Source organism: Phoenix dactylifera, chromosome 16 (assembly GCF_009389715.1).
Source record: "Phoenix dactylifera cultivar Barhee BC4 chromosome 16, palm_55x_up_171113_PBpolish2nd_filt_p, whole genome shotgun sequence".
NCBI classification, from domain to species: domain Eukaryota; kingdom Viridiplantae; phylum Streptophyta; class Magnoliopsida; order Arecales; family Arecaceae; genus Phoenix; species Phoenix dactylifera.
In genome coordinates, this window is record NC_052407.1 from 2,943,762 (window position 1) to 2,962,299 (window position 18,538).

Below are 18,538 nucleotides of genomic sequence, written 5' to 3' on the forward strand. Positions count from 1 at the left end.
TTTTTTTAACAAAATTTTTTTTTTAAAAATAACTTTTTTTTATTATTTTTATAAAAGAATGAAAATAAACACATTTTTTTTAAAAAAATAATATTTTTATTTTTTTATTTTTTTTAAAAAAAATGATTTTTTTTAATTATTATTTTTTATTATTTTTTTTTTGGATGAAAATCAAGATGAATACCCCCAAACCTAAACCTAACATTGTCCTCAATGTTAAGAAATAATCTAAGAGAATTGGGTTGCCTCCCAACAAGCGCTAAGTTTATTGTCTTCAGCCAGACACAGTGGGTCCTTAATTATTTTGATAAACAGGGTTCGTTAAATTAAGGGATTCGATCAATTGCCCGTCGGCAACACAGTCTACATAAGGTTTTAACCTTTGACCATTGACTTTTAAAACATGTCCACCATTGAGGTGTTGGATCTCTACTGCACCATAAGGAGAAACCTTTTTCACTACGAATGGTCCATCCCACCTAGAGCGAAGTTTACCCGGGAAGAGTCGCAACTTGGAATTGAACAGCCAAACCTTTTGACCAGGTTCGAAGGACTTACGGTTAATATTTTTATCATGAAAAGCCTTAGTCCTTGCTTTATAAATTTTAGCATTTTCATAAGCCTCATTACGCAATTCTTCAAGTTCACTTAGTTGGAGTTTTCGGTGAGGACCAGCTACTGCCATGTCTAAGTTAAATTTTTTTATAGCCCAGAAAGCTCTATGTTCAAGTTCTACCGGTAAGTGACAAGCTTTACCAAAAACTAATCGGTAGGGGGACATGCCAATAGGAGTTTTGTAGGCAGTACGGTAAGCCCAGAGTGCATCATTTATCCTTTGAGACCAATCTTTCCTATCGGGACGTACCGTTTTCTCTAAGATGTGTTTTAACTCTCTATTGGACACCTCGACTTGTCCACTCGTTTGGGGATGGTATGGGGTAGCAACTTTGTGGGTGATGTTATATTTGCGAACCAAAGCCTCGAAAGATCGGTTGCAAAAATGAGATCCCCCATCACTGATAATGGCTCGGGGTGTACCAAAACGACAAAAGATGTTTTCATGTAAAAATTTAATCACAACTTTGTGGTCATTAGTTTTAGTGGCGACAGCTTCTACCCATTTTGAAACATAATCAACCCCTACAAGAATATATTCGAAACCAAAAGATGGTGGGAAAGGGCCCATAAAGTCAATACCCCAGACATCAAATATTTCTACAATTAAAATAGGATTGAGAGGCATCATATCTCTACGGGAGATGGTACCCATCCGTTGGCACCGTTCACAAGTTTGGCAAAAGTTATGGGCATCTTTGAACAGTGTGGGCCAATAAAATCCACTTTGTAAAACTTTTGCTGCAGTTTTTCTACCCCCAAAATGTCCCCCACAAGCTTGTGAATGGCAGAATGAGAGAATACTTTGAAATTCACATTCAGGGACACATCGACGGATGACTTGATCGGGACAATACTTGAATAAATCAGGTTCATCCCAATAATAGAACTTTACTTGTGAAAAGAATCGGTTCTTATCTTGAGTTGACCAATCATCAGGAATTCGTCCTATGGCAAGGTAATTCACTATGTTTGCAAACCATGGCGTTTTTATTCTTTGTACCTCAAATAATTGTTCATCTGGAAAAGAATCGTGTAAGGGTGAGGTATTTTTAGAAGTGGGCTCAAGAAGGATCCTAGATAAGTGGTCTGCTACGACATTGGCAGTTCCTTTCTTGTCACGAATTTCTAGGTCAAATTCTTGTAGTAAAAGAATCCATCGAATCAGACGGGGTTTGGTATCCTTCTTTGCAAGAAGGTGTCGAAGGGCAGCATGATCAGTGAATACGGTAACCTTGGATCCTAATAAGTAAGATCGAAACTTGTCTAGTGCGAATACTACCGCTAGCAATTCTTTTTCAGTGGTGGTGTAGTTTAATTGTGCATCTGAGAGTGCTTTACTAGCGTAGTAGATGACATGAGGTACCTTATCTAGCCGTTGCCCTAAGACTGCCCCAATAGCATAGTCGGATGCATCACACATTAGTTCAAATGGAAGTGTCCAATTAGGGGGCCGTATGATAGGTGCAGTGGTCAATTTCGAGCGAAGATTTTCAAATGCCTCCTCGCATGTTTTATCAAAGACAAAGGGAGTGTCCTTGGCAAGAAGATTGCACAAGGGTTTGGAAATCTTACTGAAATCCTGAATAAAGCGACGGTAGAAACCAGCATGGCCAAGGAATGATCGGATTTGTTTCACAGTTTTGGGTGGAGGGAGATTGGAAATAAGATCGACTTTGGCTTTATCTACTTCAATGCCCCTCTTGGACACGACGTGTCCTAAAACTATGCCTTCTTGAACCATGAAATGGCTCTTTTCCCAACTTAATACTAGGTTGGTCTCCTTACATCTTTTCAAAACTAAGGTCAAATTGTTCAGACAATCATCAAAAGATAGGCCAAAAACTGAGAAATCATCAATGAACACTTCTAGAAAGTTTTCCACCATATCTGAAAAGATGGCCATCATGCATCGTTGAAAAGTTGCGGGTGCATTACATAGTCCAAAAGGCATCCTCCTATATGCAAATGTCCCAAATGGGCAAGTAAAGGTGGTCTTTTCTTGATCGTCCGGGTAGACAGGTACTTGGTTATATCCAGAATAACCATCTAAGAAGCAGTAGAAACCTTGACCAGCCAGCCGTTCCAGAATTTGATCTATGAAAGGTAGAGGAAAATGGTCCTTCCTAGTCATTGAATTAAGTTTTCTATAGTCAATGCACACGCGCCAACCCGTGGTTGTGCGTGTTTGTATCAATTCTCCTTCCGTATTTTCAACCACAGTGATACCTGATTTCTTGGGTACCACTTGTGTCGGACTCACCCACTTACTATCAGAAATTGGATAAATGATTCCGGCATCTAATAACTTCACCACTTCTTTCTTGACTACCTCCTTCATGTTAGGATTGAGTCTTCTTTGCATTTCTCGAGTAGGCTTTGCATCATCTTCGAGATGAATTCGATGCATGCAAACAGAGGGGTCAACCCCTTTCAAATCGGCTACAGACCATCCTATGGCATGTTTATATTCTTCTAGCACCCTCAAAAGTTTACCCTCCTGTTCAGTAGATAAGTTGGCTGCGATGATTACAGGGAGGCTATCTTCTGGTCCTAGAAAGGCATACTTAAGATTTGTTGGAAGTGGCTTTAACTCAAGTTTAGGTGGTGAATCAATGGAAGGACAAAGTGGCGCGCTAGCAATGGGAGGAAGAGGTTCAGGTCGGCTCTTCCAAGGAAGGGAACTCACAGGAGATTGATTGTCAAGTAAGATGTTAACTTCTTCTATGGCCTTGTCTATATCAAAGTTGTCAATGTCAAAATGGGCCAGACATGCCTCTAAGGGGTCATTGGCAAAGATATAGGGAAGGGCTTCCTCTACAAGATCATCCATTTCGTCAATTAGGCAACACTCGTCTTCCCTCACATGTTGGTCAGCGGCATGAAACACATTCAATTTAATTTTCATGTTCCCAAATGATATATCCATTGCCCCAGTTCTACAGTTGATGCATGCATTGGCTGTCGCTAAAAAGGGACGACCAAGAATCACAGGGATTTGTTTTTTTAGGTTGGGCACATGTTCCATGTCAAGGACGATAAAATCTACTGAAAAATAGAATTTGTCTACCTTGACCAGAACATCTTCAATCATCCCCCGTGGTATCTTCACAGATCGATCAGCCAATTGTAAGGACACCGAGGTAGGTTTTAATTCACCTAACCCAAATTTCTCATAGACTGAATAGGGTAGAAGATTCACACTTGCCCCTAGATCTAAGAGCGCTCGGTCAATGGAGTTATCTCCTATGACACAGAAAATAGTGGGAGCGCCAGGATCTTTGAATTTTGGAGGGGTGTTGTATTGGAGAATGGAACTTACCTGTTCAGTAAGTAAGACCTTTTTAGGCACATGTGTCCTAGATTTCCGCTTTTGGGTGCAAAGGTCTTTGAGAAATTTGGCATAGGAGGGAACTTGTTTGATGGCATCAAGGAGTGGGAGGTTGATTTTAACTTGTTTGAACACCTCCATCATCTCTTCTAGTGAAGTTCCCTTCTTGCCAAAGGAAGTGGGTGCATTAAGTGCTTCAGGAAATGGAGCCTTTGGAGTATGGGTTGTGACAGATGGTGGACTAGCTGAAGAAGGTTTTGGGTTTTCATGTGAAACATTCCTCTCCTCTTCTTCATCTTCCTTATTGTTACCCTCCCCAACCTTATTATCTATTATACGTCCACTCCTTAGGGTAGTCAAAGCATTAGCTTGCTCATGATTTAGGCGAGTTTCTTGAGCCACATATTGTCCCCTAGGATTACTCATTGGTTGACTTGGAAGCTTACCTTCCTCTCGCTTGTTTAATGCATTAGCTAGTTGACCCATTTGGGATTCTAACTTAGCAATTGATTGCATGTGAGAGTGCAATAGTTGTGTGTTTGCCTCCAAACCTTGAAGGGCAGTCAACACCTTCTCCTCAAAGGCTGTATTTCTTTGGGTTGGAGGAGGAGGATGCTGAAATTGGGTTGAGGGACGGTAGGGATGAAAATTCTGAGGGTTTTGAAAATTTTGGGAGAAGGGTTGGGAGGTATTAGAAGCTTGCTGCCTCCAAGAGAAATTTGGATGATTCCGCCATCCCGGATTATATGTATTGGAAAATGGATCATTACCCGGTCTGGGCTGTGTTTGGGCAGCATTGATGTGTTCTTGCACGAGTTCGGAAAATTGGGGTGCTGAGGGGCACTCATGAATAGAATGTGATGGGCTAGAACAGATAGCACACACTTGTGCTTGGGAAGAGCTAATGACATGTCCCCCTACCATCAGTTGGTCAATCTTATGGGACAATGCATCTACCTTGCTAGACAGGTCCATAGAATTACTTATTTCACAAATGGTTCCTCTTCTTTGAGAATTCGGGGGTGCTTGACGAGAACATGAAGCATGGTGGAGGGAGTTTTCATTAAGATTTTCAAATAATTGCCATGCTTCATGCTCATTTCGAAGCATGAAAGTCCCCCCGCATGCAGCATCAATCATATGACGGTTTCGTTCAGTCAATCCATCATAGAAGCATTGCACTAGCTGCCACTTAGGTATTTGATGGTGTGGGCATTTACGGATTAGGTCACGAAATCTCTCCCAAGTTTCATGAAATTCTTCTCCCTCGGTTTGGGAGAAGCTTGTAATGGCACGTCTAAACTGGTTCGTTCTTCCTATGGAAAAGTATTTTTTAAGAAATTCTTGTTGCATTTGACCCCAGGAATTAATCGAATTGGCCTCTAAAGAATTCAGCCATTGCTTAGCTCTATCTTTAAGGGAGAAGGGGAATAATCTAAGTTTTAAAGCATCATCAGTGAAATTCTGAATCTTGACAGTGGTGCAAATCTCAAGGAATTCATCTAGGTGTTTATATGGGTCTTCATTGGTGAGCCCATAAAAAGATGGAAGCATTTGGATCACACTAGACTTTATTTCATATTGTACAGCTGCTACTTCAGGTATTCGGATGCAAGATGGGGAAGTGTAAATAGTGGGAGTAAAGTACTCCCTCAGGAGTTTGGGTTGTTCTTCAGCCATCTTAAGAGGTGGGGATGATCCTAATGTTTTGATCTTAGCTCGAATGTTCCTAAGGGTTCGTTCTATTTCAGGGTCAAAAGGTAATAGGTTTTGTACTCTAGAACGACTACCGTGCATACACTAGTACTCGATCAATCAAGCATGCAATAAAAGAGAAAAGCATATCAATCCTAGTCTTTGTCCTAAAATCACTAGACAGCTCCTAACTGGTTTGAAGAGAGCACCTAAGCCTCCAATCCGGTCTAATGAACCGAGTTGACCAGGTAAGCTCCCAGGTAAGTGGAGGGGTCACGATGCGTTCGCAAAGGTCCCACTTAAAACCCACTTGCCTCGAACAGATGAACTGTCTCCCTTATAGGGACAAAGCTTGCCTAGACATCAACTAAGCCACAGAGCGAAATTGGTGCAACCTTCGGTGATCTTCGTCCTATTGAGCTCGAATGTCCCTAGGGGCCAACGTCTAATTGATTTTAATTAAAGATGACACTATGTGAGATTGAGTTCACCTAAGTTGGGCAAGAGTCCGGTGATGAAATCCGGCTCTTATCTTGTTGGGGTGATTGCCCTTACTATGTGCAAATTGATTTGTGTATGTGTATCAAGCATGCATTCACAATTTTGCTATAATTAAAATCAAACAATCACCACAAAATTTCAAACCAATAATTAATTTAAATAAGAAAAGTTTAGAGGTTACCAAAGGGAATTTCCCCAGCAATTTATTTTTTTTTTTTTTTTTGCAAACCTCTACAGCATTTCTTTTCCGGCAGTTCTCCTTTTGATCATCCCAGATTTTTTTTCCTCAATTCCTGATAAAAAAAATAAATAAAAATTAGTAAGGGAGAAAAAGAAGATAAGAAAAGTAATAATAATAGAAATTTTTTTTTAAAGAAATTTTTTTTAATTTCTAAATAATTTTTTTTAATAAGAAAAATAACTATGCTAGCAATCCCCGGCAACGGCGCCAAAAATTGATCGGTTCTTTCAATTTTGAAAATAAACCACGCAATAGCACGTATCTTGTAGGATAGTGATTACGGGTGTCGGTCCACAGGGATTGGAGACGAGTTATTTTTCTTTTAAAAATAAATCAAAAAGAAGGATTTGCTAACTTGATTTAACTAAATTAATCTATGAGTACGAATTGAAATTTTATCAAAGTAAATAGATCTAGGGTTTGGAATCCACCACATAGCATTGCATCAAGGATTGTGTTCTTAGTTTTTTATCTTTTGGAGAGGCATGCAATTTTGGCTACAAGCCTTTTAAAATAAAAGCATAAAGAGTGTTAGGAAGATCCATCTTCGGTGTAGCATGAAGTGTCTACCTAAGTATGCTAATCTAGGATGCAGCACACTTCATCTTCCTAGGCATGGATCATCTTAGACTACTTTAGCAAACATGATTAGTAACTAGCATGCTCAAAATTTAAATATCATGAAGAAATATTTCATTGGAAATAAGAATTTAAACAGACTCCAAAATAATAAAAAAAAAAAACTACAATTGCCCTGATACATTGCTAGGGCTTCATCCAGCCCTAGACTAGATGTTTAGCCGAGCATGGCTTCCGGACGACCTCCCATCTTCAAATGAAATTGAGCACCTCTCATTCTTCCCAAAATATCACAAATATTCTCTTTCCCCCTCTCTCTCTTCTTTTTTTTTATTTCTTTCTCTCGGCTGGTGGCTTCTTTTCTTCTTCACCGAAACAGAGTATCCTCTGTTTCTTTTCCCCGAACTCCCCTCTCTTGGACTCCACCCCCAACCGAGCTGCCCTCTCTCTTGCTGATGGCTCCCTTATATAGATCCCCAGCAAGCACGTGGATGGCTAGAATCACGGACTCGCCGGGAGGAGCGTGCGTTGCTGCATCACGGAAGGATGCCATTCACGGACGCGGTGCTGGGAGCTGAAGCGGAAGGAAGAAGGTGGATGCTGAAATCATCGGAAATCTGGGACGCTGGCAGCGATCGCGTTGATGGCTTGGAGGATTTGGAAGGCATGCGTTGCTGGCATGGGATCTTCAAATGGAGAAGGAAGATGGCAGACGAGCGCAGGATCCGTGGAGGGCGCCGTGGGACCGCTGCTGGAAATGGATGATGGCGTGATCCGTGGGATGCTAGAGCGGCTGTGAGGCGCGATGCAGGGGCTCGGAAGATGGGGACGTGGTGCGGGATCGCCGGGAGGAAACAGATCGATTTGCTTTGGTATGCTGGGAAGGAAAGAAATCATATCGGCTGGTTGATTGGGAAGAGGTCTCCCCTGTTTCAATGCTGGGAAGGAGAATGGAAAGAAAGGAATTTTCTTGCTCTGTTTTGACGTGAAATAGGCAGCTGTGAGGAGGCGGGGACGCGGGCCGATGCGGAAGGCTTGCTGGGCAGATCGCGGGATGAGATTCGGACGCTGGGAAGGAATGCAAGATCGGGTTGGATGATCTGCCGATTTTGGGAAGAAATATCCCCTGCTTCGGGCGCTGGATTGGAGGGGAAAATCATTCTTTTTCCTTGCTCTGTTTTGCTGGGAAAGTAGACAGCCGTGGATTTGAAAGAGATCTCCCTGTTTCGCTTGGTTTGGAAGCGTGATGCAGAGATGGGAATTTCTGAACCGTTGGATTACTTGAGGAGCCACGGACAGTGGACAATGTTTGATCTCAATCTGGATGGGTGAAGTTGGATGCATGCATGGCAGCTGGGCATTGGGCTCAAACCCAATGTTATTGAACTGAGACGTGATGGCTGGTATGCTCGGAAGGTGGGGACATATGATTTATTTACTTCTTACCATATTTTAAATTTATTTCAAAGATTGTTCAATTTTATGGTAAAATAAGTAGTTATCCGTTTAAGAACATTGATAAGTGCTGGAAAAAGAATATTAAATTATAGATTAATCAGCACTTATCAAAGAGCTTGCAGAAGCAGTCATGTACTTAAATAGAGAATTTGAGATAAAAGATCTTGGAAAAACAAAATTTTGTCTCGTCCTGCAGATTGAGCATTTATCAGATGGAATATTTGTTCATCAATCTAATTACATAGAAAAGGTCTTAAAATGTTTTTATATGGATAAAGCTCATCCATTGAGTGTCCCAATGGTTGTTCGATCCTATGATATAAAGAAGGATCCTTTTCATTCTCGAGAAGATAACGAAGATATTCTTGGTCTTGAAGTGCTGTATCTTTGTGCAATTGGTGCACTAATGTATCTTGCTAACTATACGCGACCGGACATAGCTTTTTCTGTTGATTTATTAGCAAGATATAGTTCGGCACCAACATAGAGACATTGGAATGGTGTTAAACACATATTTCGTTATCTTCGAGGAACAACTGATTTGGGATTATTATATTCAAAGCAACCAAAATCGAAACTGGTTGGATATGCAGATGCTGCATATTTGTCTAACCCACATAAAAGGCGATCACAAACAGGATATTTATTCACATATGGTGGTACTGCTATATCTTGGCGATCTATAAAGCAAACTATCACTGCCACTTCTTCCAATCATGCCGAGATACTTGCGCTTCATGAAGCAAGTCGAGAATGTGTAGATTGAGATCTTTGCTTCAACATATCTATGAAGAATGTAATCTTTCAACAATCAGCGAGAAGTCAACTATAATATACAAGGATAATACTGCATGTATTGCTCAAATAGAAAGAGGATATATTAAATGTGATAGAACCAAGCACATCTCACCAAAATTCTTTTTCACACATGAACTTCAGAAGAAAGGTGAAATAGATGTTCGGCAGATTCGCTCAAGTAAAAATCTAGCAGACTTATTCACGAAAGCATTGCCTGCAACAATATTTAAGAAACTAGTACTGAAGATTGGTATGTGTCAACTCAGAGCCATTTGTTGACATGCTCACATAAGAGGGAGGCTTATACTCTTTTTTCCTTCGCCTAGGTTTTGTCCCATTGGGTTTTCCTAGCAAGGTTTTTAATGAGACCGTTTGAGAAGCGTATAATGAGAATATTGTACTCTTTTTCCTTCATTAGGATTTTTGTCCCACAGAGTTTTTTTTCCTAGTAAGGTTTTAATGAGGCATATTCTTAAGAGATGAATATCCTAGGGGGAGTGTTATAAAATCTTGACTTTTCATCTTCATCTCTAGATGGATATTCATCTGAATTCATCCATGACTATTCAACTTCTCATAACCCTCCAGTTTCATCATTAATGATGAATTAATGTATTTATGGCCTTTAATCTTATGGCCTTTGATCTTTCTCCTTTGGCCTATAAATGGGTGATATGTAGTCTTGTATCGGTAGGAGAAAAGTAAGAAAGAATAAAAGAGCCATTTGTATCTCATGGTCTCTTGTGTTTTCTTTCTCTTTATTTTCTATTGCTTTATTACTTTTACTTTTAGTTTCATACCAAATTTAAATATATTCAAGAATTTTATGGAACCAAGTTTGATGGAGCTTTTAAAAAATAAGCATGACTAGTAATTAATCCATTACCATTATGAGCCCCTCTCCCTCTCTCTCCCTCCCTCCTCCACCCCAATGCTCCCATGAGATCAATGGCTTGAATGCAAGACCTTCAATCTCTTTTTTTTAATGGTGGTGTGTTTCCGCAAACCTCTTCTGTGTAAGCTGTCCACCATCCAAACAAGCGAGGCATACCGTACTTAATAGCAATGTCACGTTCTTACTTCAAACATTTGTTTTTCACTCGAAAGGTTCAGAATGCTGCAAGAGTTCCATATTCTATAGCAAATCTTGGTCGCATGGCAGGGAAAGATGCACAGCAAAGTTATAGCCCTGATATCAATTAATAGATGATGGTCACTGATCACAAGCACTCCTCGCTTGGTATGTTAATGCATTCAAGAAATGTACATTGTAGAAAGATAGTTTGGGGAAGCCCTAGGCCATGACAAGAACTAAACCAAAAAAAGTGAACCACCACTATCTAATCTCTTTGGCGAGAATCAAACATAAACTATCCAAAACTTTACGCTGCAATCTTCTTTCCACAGTCCACCCTATTGATCTTCAGAGAAACATGAAGCAGAAGATCAGAAACCTGTCTCGAAGTAGGCCGCTCAGCAGGAGCTCTCCTGGTGCACTGCAAAGCCACGTCGAGAAGCTCGAACATGGATGACTCCTCGTGTGGTGCCGGAGGCTTCAGAGAAGGGTCCAGCAGCTCCTCGCGCCCTGAGGCCGGCAACCCAATCCGGGACTGCACCCACTTCACCATGTCCATATCTCCTCCGAAGGTCCTGTCTGTGGGCATCAGCCCGCTCACAAGCTCCATCAACACTATACCCATGCTGTAAACATCACTCTTCTCGGTAGCTTTCATGGAGTAAGCATGCTCTGTCCACATTGCAGAATAATAAGAATTCAGCGAACATCATGGATTCAGCGCATTCTGAATTAAAGTAGTTTGTAAAGTGTTTGTGGTGTACCTGGAGCTATGTACCCGTAGGAGCCAGCAAACCAAGAGCACGACTCAGTGTGTCCTTTCGAGTCGGCCTGGTGGCTCTCGGCGACTGCCTTAGCCAGCCCGAAGTCTCCCAGGTGTGCCTCCAAGTCTCCATCAAGTAGTACATTGCTCGACTTGATGTCTCTATGGACGATCTTCGGCACGCAGTCATGGTGCAGATACTCCACTCCCTTGGCAAGCCCAATGGCAATCTTTAACCTCCTCTCCCAGTTGAGCTCCCCCTTCTTCTTCCGACTCACTGCCGGCCTGTGCAGCCAATCCCAGACGCTGCCATTCTCCATGTAGTCATATATCAGCAGATTCTCACCGTTGTTGCTGAGAAATCCTAGCAGCTTCACCAGATGCCGGTGCCTGACCCCGCTTAGAATCTTCACCTCCCTTGCGAAGCTCTTATCCTGAAAGAAAAGGTCCCACTCCTTGTGTACAATCTTCTTTACCGCCAGGGTCTCGCCGGTAGGCAATTCAGCTTTATAGACGGTGCCCGACCCTCCCGACCCGACGGCGTACTCATCACTTAGATTGCTTGTGGCTTCCATTATGGCTTCCCACTTGAATTCCCGCCTCGCGGAACCTTTCAGCATCAACAAATGCCGGTAGGTTTGTGAGAAGCTCTTGGAGGAGTAGGCGGCACAATTGACTTCGCTTGACCTTCTCAAGTGATGCCTCCTGATTGATATCGCCAGGGCGATGAGGAGGATGACGGCGACGAGCGTCACCGAGGCAGAGATCAGGGCTATGAATACAGACTTTAGAGTCGAGCGGTGAGCGGTGGAATCGGACGTGGCACATGGTGGGAGGGGGCTGCCACAGAGGGCGAGGTTTGCAGCGAAAGACTGCGACGGCCAGCGAGAGAATTGTTCATCCAGTCTGCCTCGAAGCCCGTTGTAGGAGAGGTCAAGCCTCACCAAGCTGCTCATTTCGCCAACTTCGCGAGGGACTTCCCCGCTTAGCAAATTGTGAGAGAGGTTCAGCTCTTCAAGCTTGGAAAGAGATTTGAGAGACGATGGTATCTCCCCTATCAGTTTGTTGAAGCTGAGGTCTAATGTGCTCTGTAGCTCCTGCAGCTGTCCGAGCTCCACAGGAATCTCCTCAGAGAAAAGATTCCGAGAAAGCTGGAGCTCGTAGAGCCTGCTTAGCTTTCCAATGGAAGCAGGGATTGCTCCAGAGAACTGGTTATGGGCGAGGTTAAGGACATTGAGGGAAACAAGGTCGCCAATTTGATCGGGGAGTGAGCCATTCAGCAGGTTGTTATCAAGAGACAGCTTCAATAGATTGGAACAGTTGAAGAGTTCTTTCGGAAGCGAACCTGAGAAACCATTGGAAGAGAGTCTGAGCTCCCCTAGCTGAGGCAAGCTCCCAAACCATGTCGGAATGGAGCCACTCAGATGATTGTCATTCAGAACAATGTGGCTTAGCTTCCTGCATGATGCTAGCTCCTTGGGTATTTCTCCGGTCAGCGAATTGCTTGAGAGATATAGAAGCGAGAGAGATTCTATCTCTCCAAGCATGGGAGGAATTTCGCCAACCAATCGATTGCTCCCAAGACGAATCCTTTCAAGCATGGGTGAGTTACCTAATTGCGCAGGAATCTCAAAATTGAATGAATTGTTAGTGAGATCAAATGAAAGCAGAGAGCTCGAACCGCAGAGTGGAAGAATGCTCCCATTGAGTCTGTTGTTGGATAAATTCACTCTGGTAATGTTCCGGCAATTGAACATCTCATCAGGGATGCTACCTTCGAGTGAATTATTGTACAGCATGAACTGCTCGAGAGATTGCAGGAACCCGAAGGTGGCCGGAATTCGGCCAGAGAGTTGGTTATCTGCCAAGTCCAGGATTGTGAGCTGCCGGCAATTCCCCAGCGTCGGCGGGATTGCTCCTGACAGTCCATTCTGCCGAAGGTGCAGAAAGCTGAGCTGCTTCAGCCGCCCGACGGTAACCGGGATGCTGCCCGCGAACTGATTCCCAAAGAAGTCGATCATTCGCAAGCTCGAGCAATTGCCGATCGCCGACGGGATCTCGCCGGATAACTGATTCTCATACAAATAAAGAATTTCCAGCTTCCCGAGTCTGCCGATCTCCTCCGGCAGCTGGCCTACCAATCCATTGTGGTAGAGAGTCAACATCTGAAGATTGGTCAAGTTCCACAAGGTGCGAGGAATGGAACCCGACAAGCTGTTGTTGTTCAGCACGAGATCAGTCAGATTGGAGAGCTCGCCGAATTCGACCGGGATCGCACCGGTGAGGCTGTTGTTGGCCAAGTCCAGCTGCATTAAAGACCGGCATTGCGCCAAACTTGCGGGGATTCTGCCGGAGAAGTTGTTGGTGGACAGAAGCAAGTGCTGCAGATTTGGTGCATCCCGGCAGAGGTTTCTTGGCAGCCGGCCGGAGAGATTGTTTTGGGACAAGACGAGGAAACTGAGCTCACCCAGTTCCTCCAGCTCGTCCGGAATCTCGCCTTCGAGCTTGTTGACGGACAAGTCGAGCGTTTGGAGGCTGGCGAGTTTGCCCAGGGATTTGGGGATCGGTCCTTGTAGGTGGTTGCCCCCCAGGTTGAGGTAGACGAGTTGATTCAGCTCGCCGAGCTGACTCGGTATCGCCCCCTGGAGCGAGTTGTCCGCGAGGTTCATGATCCGGAGCCTCGCCAACCGTCCGAGTTCCGGCGGGATCGAGCCAGTGAGTTGGTTCTCCCGGAGGACCAGGTTCTCGAGATGAGACAGCTCGCCGAGTCGACGCGGCATCGAACCGGTGAGATTGCAGGCGGCCAGGGCGATCGTGGCGAGGTTGCGGAGGTTTCCGAGCGAGTCTGGAATCGGTCCCGAAAGGCCCGGGTTGTTGCCGAGCCGGAGGACTCGGAGGGCGGAGAGCGAGCCGACGGAAGGAGGAATCGGACCGGAGAGAAGGTTAGAGTAGAGGAAGAGAGAGGCAAGGTCGGAGAGGTTGGCGAGCTGAACCGGGATGGAGCCGGTCAACCGGTTGGAGGAGAGGTCGAGGGCCTGGAGGCGGGCGAGCCGGCCGAGCGCGGGCGACACCTGACCCCCGAGCGACGCGGCGGAGAGGTTGAGGCCCACCACGGCCGAGCCGGGGTCGCAAGCCACCCCGGTCCAGGAGCAGAACACCGGGTTGTCCGCGGTCCAGCCTTCCAGCACTCCGTACGGGTCGTCGAGGAAAGACTTCTTGACCTCCAGAAGGACATCCATATCTTCCAAGTACCGGCCAGAGGCCAGCACCAACAAAAGAAGAAGGAGTAGAAGGGAGAAGATGGCCATCGATCTCTAGAGCTTGTACTCTCTGAGGTAGTTTGCAAAGGTGCATGCATGAATATTTAGAGGAAACGAAGATGGTGAGAGAAGGAGGCTTCTTTGCTTGTAGTCCCCTCGGCAAGTGGAAAAAGGCCACCCTGTCAGGGGAACGTAGCCAACGACATTAAATGAGACCGCCCACGTTGGCCAGTAGAAAGACTAGTTGGTTTCGAGAGAGACAGAGAGAGATGATTTTGGGATATCGCGAGGAGATATAGCGGTTGGTACTTGGAGTCACACTTTGGGGAGATGTTAAAGCGACGTCGGGCGAGCTTTTGCGGGTTGGGTCTCAGAAAGGGAACGGTTGGGATCCTCCATTTGCATTTGCATCGCTCATTGTCACGCCACGCTCAGGCGGAGCGGAGTGCGGATTAGGTGCGATTCAGTTTCCGGCCTGATCTCCGGCAGGGTCCACGTAAGGCAATTGCAAGCCAGCTATAGGCTATAGCATGCGGGTCCCAGTTATAATTACATACCTGGCAGCCATGGGGCGAATTGTAAGTTTCTGGCCAAGTGGGCGCTCACGAGCTGATCCTTGGGAAACTCTGACTTGGTGACGTGGGTGAACGCGGTCTGACGTAATATGAGGATGTTTGGCCTGGAAGGCGTTGCAGCAAACCACCTCCATTATTTCGGTCAGTTTATTCTATTGGATTGGAGCCGAAGAGGCATTTAATATGAGGGGTGGTCAAGCAGAGCAGTCCGCGAATAATTCCGAAGCATAAAACAAGAGTCCAACTTGCTGTTTTGTGGTGTTACGGTTTTTAAAAGTCTCTCCGTTCTCTTTGTTTATGATTCTTCGCAAACTAATGCGCATTGGAACGTCATTGGGTTGAGCCACCGAACCCAGGTGTTTTTTTATGCACCATTGCTATTCGGGTGGGGAGAGGGAGGGAATGTAGCAACTACTCGATTAGAATGCTGTGAAATAAAATATGGAGTGGTGTTGTTTTGTGGCTTTGGTCTATTCATGGGCGTACGACACGAAAACCTCCTTCCGAGCACTGTGGATAAGGACGGGTATGGGGGGAAGAAATTGATTCGATGCTTGGTTTTTGTGGTTGCGAAGACCACCATTTATTTGGTAAACCACCCCTCTTTGGCTTAAGCTCTACGTTTTTTTTTAATGCAGTTATTTATGTGCTCAAAGCTAGCTCGATGATTGAGGCTTAAACCTGTATCTTCAAAGCTTGCTTAGCTTAATATATGTTCTTAAATTCCTTGGTGTATCTATTAAATTTTCAATAAATCAAAGATTGACAAAAATAACAGCTTGGTTTGAATACCTCCTACAAGACGATAAGTAAGGTCAAGATGGTTGTGACCAAGGTAACAATATCCAAATACAGACGTTCGATTTGCAACATTCGTAATTATATAAATACACACACACTATATATATATATATATATATATATATATATATATATGACAAGGATCCTAAGGTGGCCTTAAATTTTTAGTCAGACATTGGCAAGAATATTGGACACAAATCATTTGGCAGATAATGATTTTTTTGAATTTTTGCAATTCGAAAAATTTAGAAATCCACCGTATTTACTTAGGGTCACTCCAAATTGGACATTGGCGGGGAAGATGATGTATCTTAATCGGTTTTGCAAGATCAGGTCATGCAACTCAACAGATGATATAATAGGTTTTTTTTTTAATTAACAATTGATGTAACAGATTGAAAAACACAAAAACAACCAAGGTTAGGTATGGAATTTTTCCAATAAAGAACTTCGCGTACATGAAATATTTCCATAAAGGTGGTTAAATTTTTTCCGCTGTTAAGAAATTGTGAGAGCATCATACACAATAGATTGAGTGATGACAGTACAAATAATGCCAAGCATAGTTCAAATAATTTAGAAATCTAAGCGTACTTTGTCAACGATTCCAACTAGGCCATGGATATTGTTGACATTATGTCACTTACGTCCAAATAGAGAACTTCAGGTACACAAATATTTGCATAAAGATGATTAAATATTTTCTACTGTTAAATAATTGAGAGTGCATCATACACAATAGATTGATTGATGACAGTATAATAGTGCCAAGCTTAGCTCAAATAATTTAGGAATCTGAGAGCAGTTTTGTCAACGATACCGAGAGCGCTGTGGATTAAAACTGATCATGGGCAAGGCTTATGCATAGAAAATATCAAATTTTATTTATATCCATGGACCACTCCATGATCAGCTCTGCTATAAATATTGTTGCTGCTTATTTCCTTGTACATACATATACATATGTAGCATGTTACACCACTAGAATCGGCACTTCCACGGGTCAAATTACACAAGGAAAAATTAAAATCCAGTCCATGATATGCAATTCCTAACCCAATAATATCCTTTTCTCAAGGGGGGAAAAAAATCAACCTAATAATGTTATTTTTTCCGATTGTGCTCCAGATAGACCTGCCAGTCCAGTCGCGTTTCGTTTTTCACGGTACATTTAGCAGTCCGTCCACAAGCAGGACAACCAATGCAGAACAACACATGGAAGGGGGTGGAGGAGGTCGGTGCGAGAGAGAGAGATTGGTGCGAGACCAATGGTTGTATGAACTCGTGAACTAGAAAGCCAATCACAAGGCATTATTTTCCTGAGGCACAAAACCACCAGAGTAATTATATAAAACGAGAATAAATGTCTCACCTACCATGTAGCATAGTAATATTATTTCGAGCTGGAGTCATCGTCCGGTCAGGCTCAAGTGTCGTCGGGTTGTGTCACGAACCGTCACACGGCCGGCCCCATCGCAAACAGGAGTCACGAGACGGCCAAAGCCCCGACTCCTGCCGTCACACCGCCAAGGTTGACTCTTGCGAAATGGGACAAGCTTGGACGCGTCATGGCTTTAGTCCCTTCCTTTTCTCACTTGGATCCACGCTTCGGCAGCTGCTGCTGCTTCTTCTTCTTCTTTTCTTTTTTTTTTTTTTCTTTTTTTTCTTTTCTTTTTTTTTTAGCTAAAACGGACAATTCATATATCATGGGTAGAATTGATCAAAACCTGAGCCGGGCCGGCTCTACAGCAGAAATTAGGCTTGATGGCTATGCCCAGGCCCGGCCCGGCCCGACTGTCGGGCTTAATTTTTTGTTCAGACCCGATCCGACTTTATAAATCTGGTTCTAGGCCCGTGTAGCCCGGCCCGGCATGACCCGATAGGCCCGACCCGACAGGTCCGATTTTTTCTTTATTTGGAATCTAGAAATGGGCCAGAATGACCCGACCAGGCTCGGCCCGATTTTTTTGGTCGGGCCGCTTTTCTTGTCCAGGCCTGACTCATAGGCCTTTTTTAAATGCCCAAGCCCGAAAAATTCCGACCGAGCTGGGCGGGCCAGAAGGCCCGTGATCAGCTCTAATCATGGGTACGAATACACCCAATAGAACTAGAAAACAAAAGATCCCGAAGTGCTCCGAACATCTCTCTCTCCAAACTATAGGGTACCTCCTGAGTGGCTCGCAACATATGCTGCTATCCAGTCGGCTGCCCCGTTGGCCTCACGATATACATGCATGGCCTATGACACTCTCCCTCGCCATCTCCCAAATATCACGGAGCAGGGGGTGAACTCTCCTATAGTTGCTCGAGCCCTTTCGAACCCAGCTGATCACAGTGGTTAAAAGGCCCGTTCCCCGATCGTTTCATGCCACAACTTTCGAGGAGCCAGGACGCACACAAATATCGAGCTGTTCAAGTTTTGTTTCCTCATTTTAAGTTGAGCTTGGCTCGGACTCGAGTGAGGATTAGTTGTTACTAGATGTGTGCGGTATTCCTACCATGTTTTCCATCAGTTTCTTTTAAAAAAAACCACGGGTGCGCATGATATTAGCAATTAGTAATGAGAAAAAAAAGGGCTGAACTTACGAATAAGATTACTAGATTATCCCATTAAAAAAGAATATATGATTGAAACCTTAAATCGGAAACTGTTTATGATTGTCACGTAAACACGATGACACCACACGCCCATGGTAACTTGGATAAATAGATAGAGCATCTCCACGAGATCGGCGAGTGTATTCTAAGCAAAAAAGGGCACTTACCGTCTGCCTTGATTTGTACTCGTAGTTTTATGAGAAATTTTTTAGAATAAATTTTCTTGAATATTAGAATTGAAAATTTTT

The 18,538-nt window shown here is 43.8% G+C and overlaps 1 protein-coding gene across 1 annotated transcript; it reads right to left on the bottom strand.

The window, feature by feature from the left end:
- Positions 1 to 10,393: 10,393 nt before the first annotated feature.
- LOC103711425 (LRR receptor-like serine/threonine-protein kinase GSO1) lies at positions 10,394 to 15,233 on the bottom strand. Its single transcript, XM_008797560.4, has 2 exons — positions 11,058 to 15,233; positions 10,394 to 10,965 (listed from the first exon to the last, which is right to left on the bottom strand). Exons 1-2 carry the CDS (start codon positions 14,362 to 14,364, stop codon positions 10,601 to 10,603), a joined length of 3,672 nt encoding a protein of 1,223 aa, XP_008795782.2. The 5' UTR covers positions 14,365 to 15,233; the 3' UTR covers positions 10,394 to 10,600.
- Between the last annotated feature and the right edge of the window lie 3,305 nt (positions 15,234 to 18,538).

Coding starts and splice junctions, on each gene's coding strand:
- LOC103711425 (XM_008797560.4), bottom strand. CDS start 14,364: ATGGCCATCTTCTCCCTTCTACTCCTTCTTCTTTTGTTGGTGCTGGCC. Junction 10,966..11,057: donor CTACGGGTACATAGCTCCAG/GTACACCACAAA, acceptor CAATGTGGACAG/AGCATGCTTACTCCATGAAA.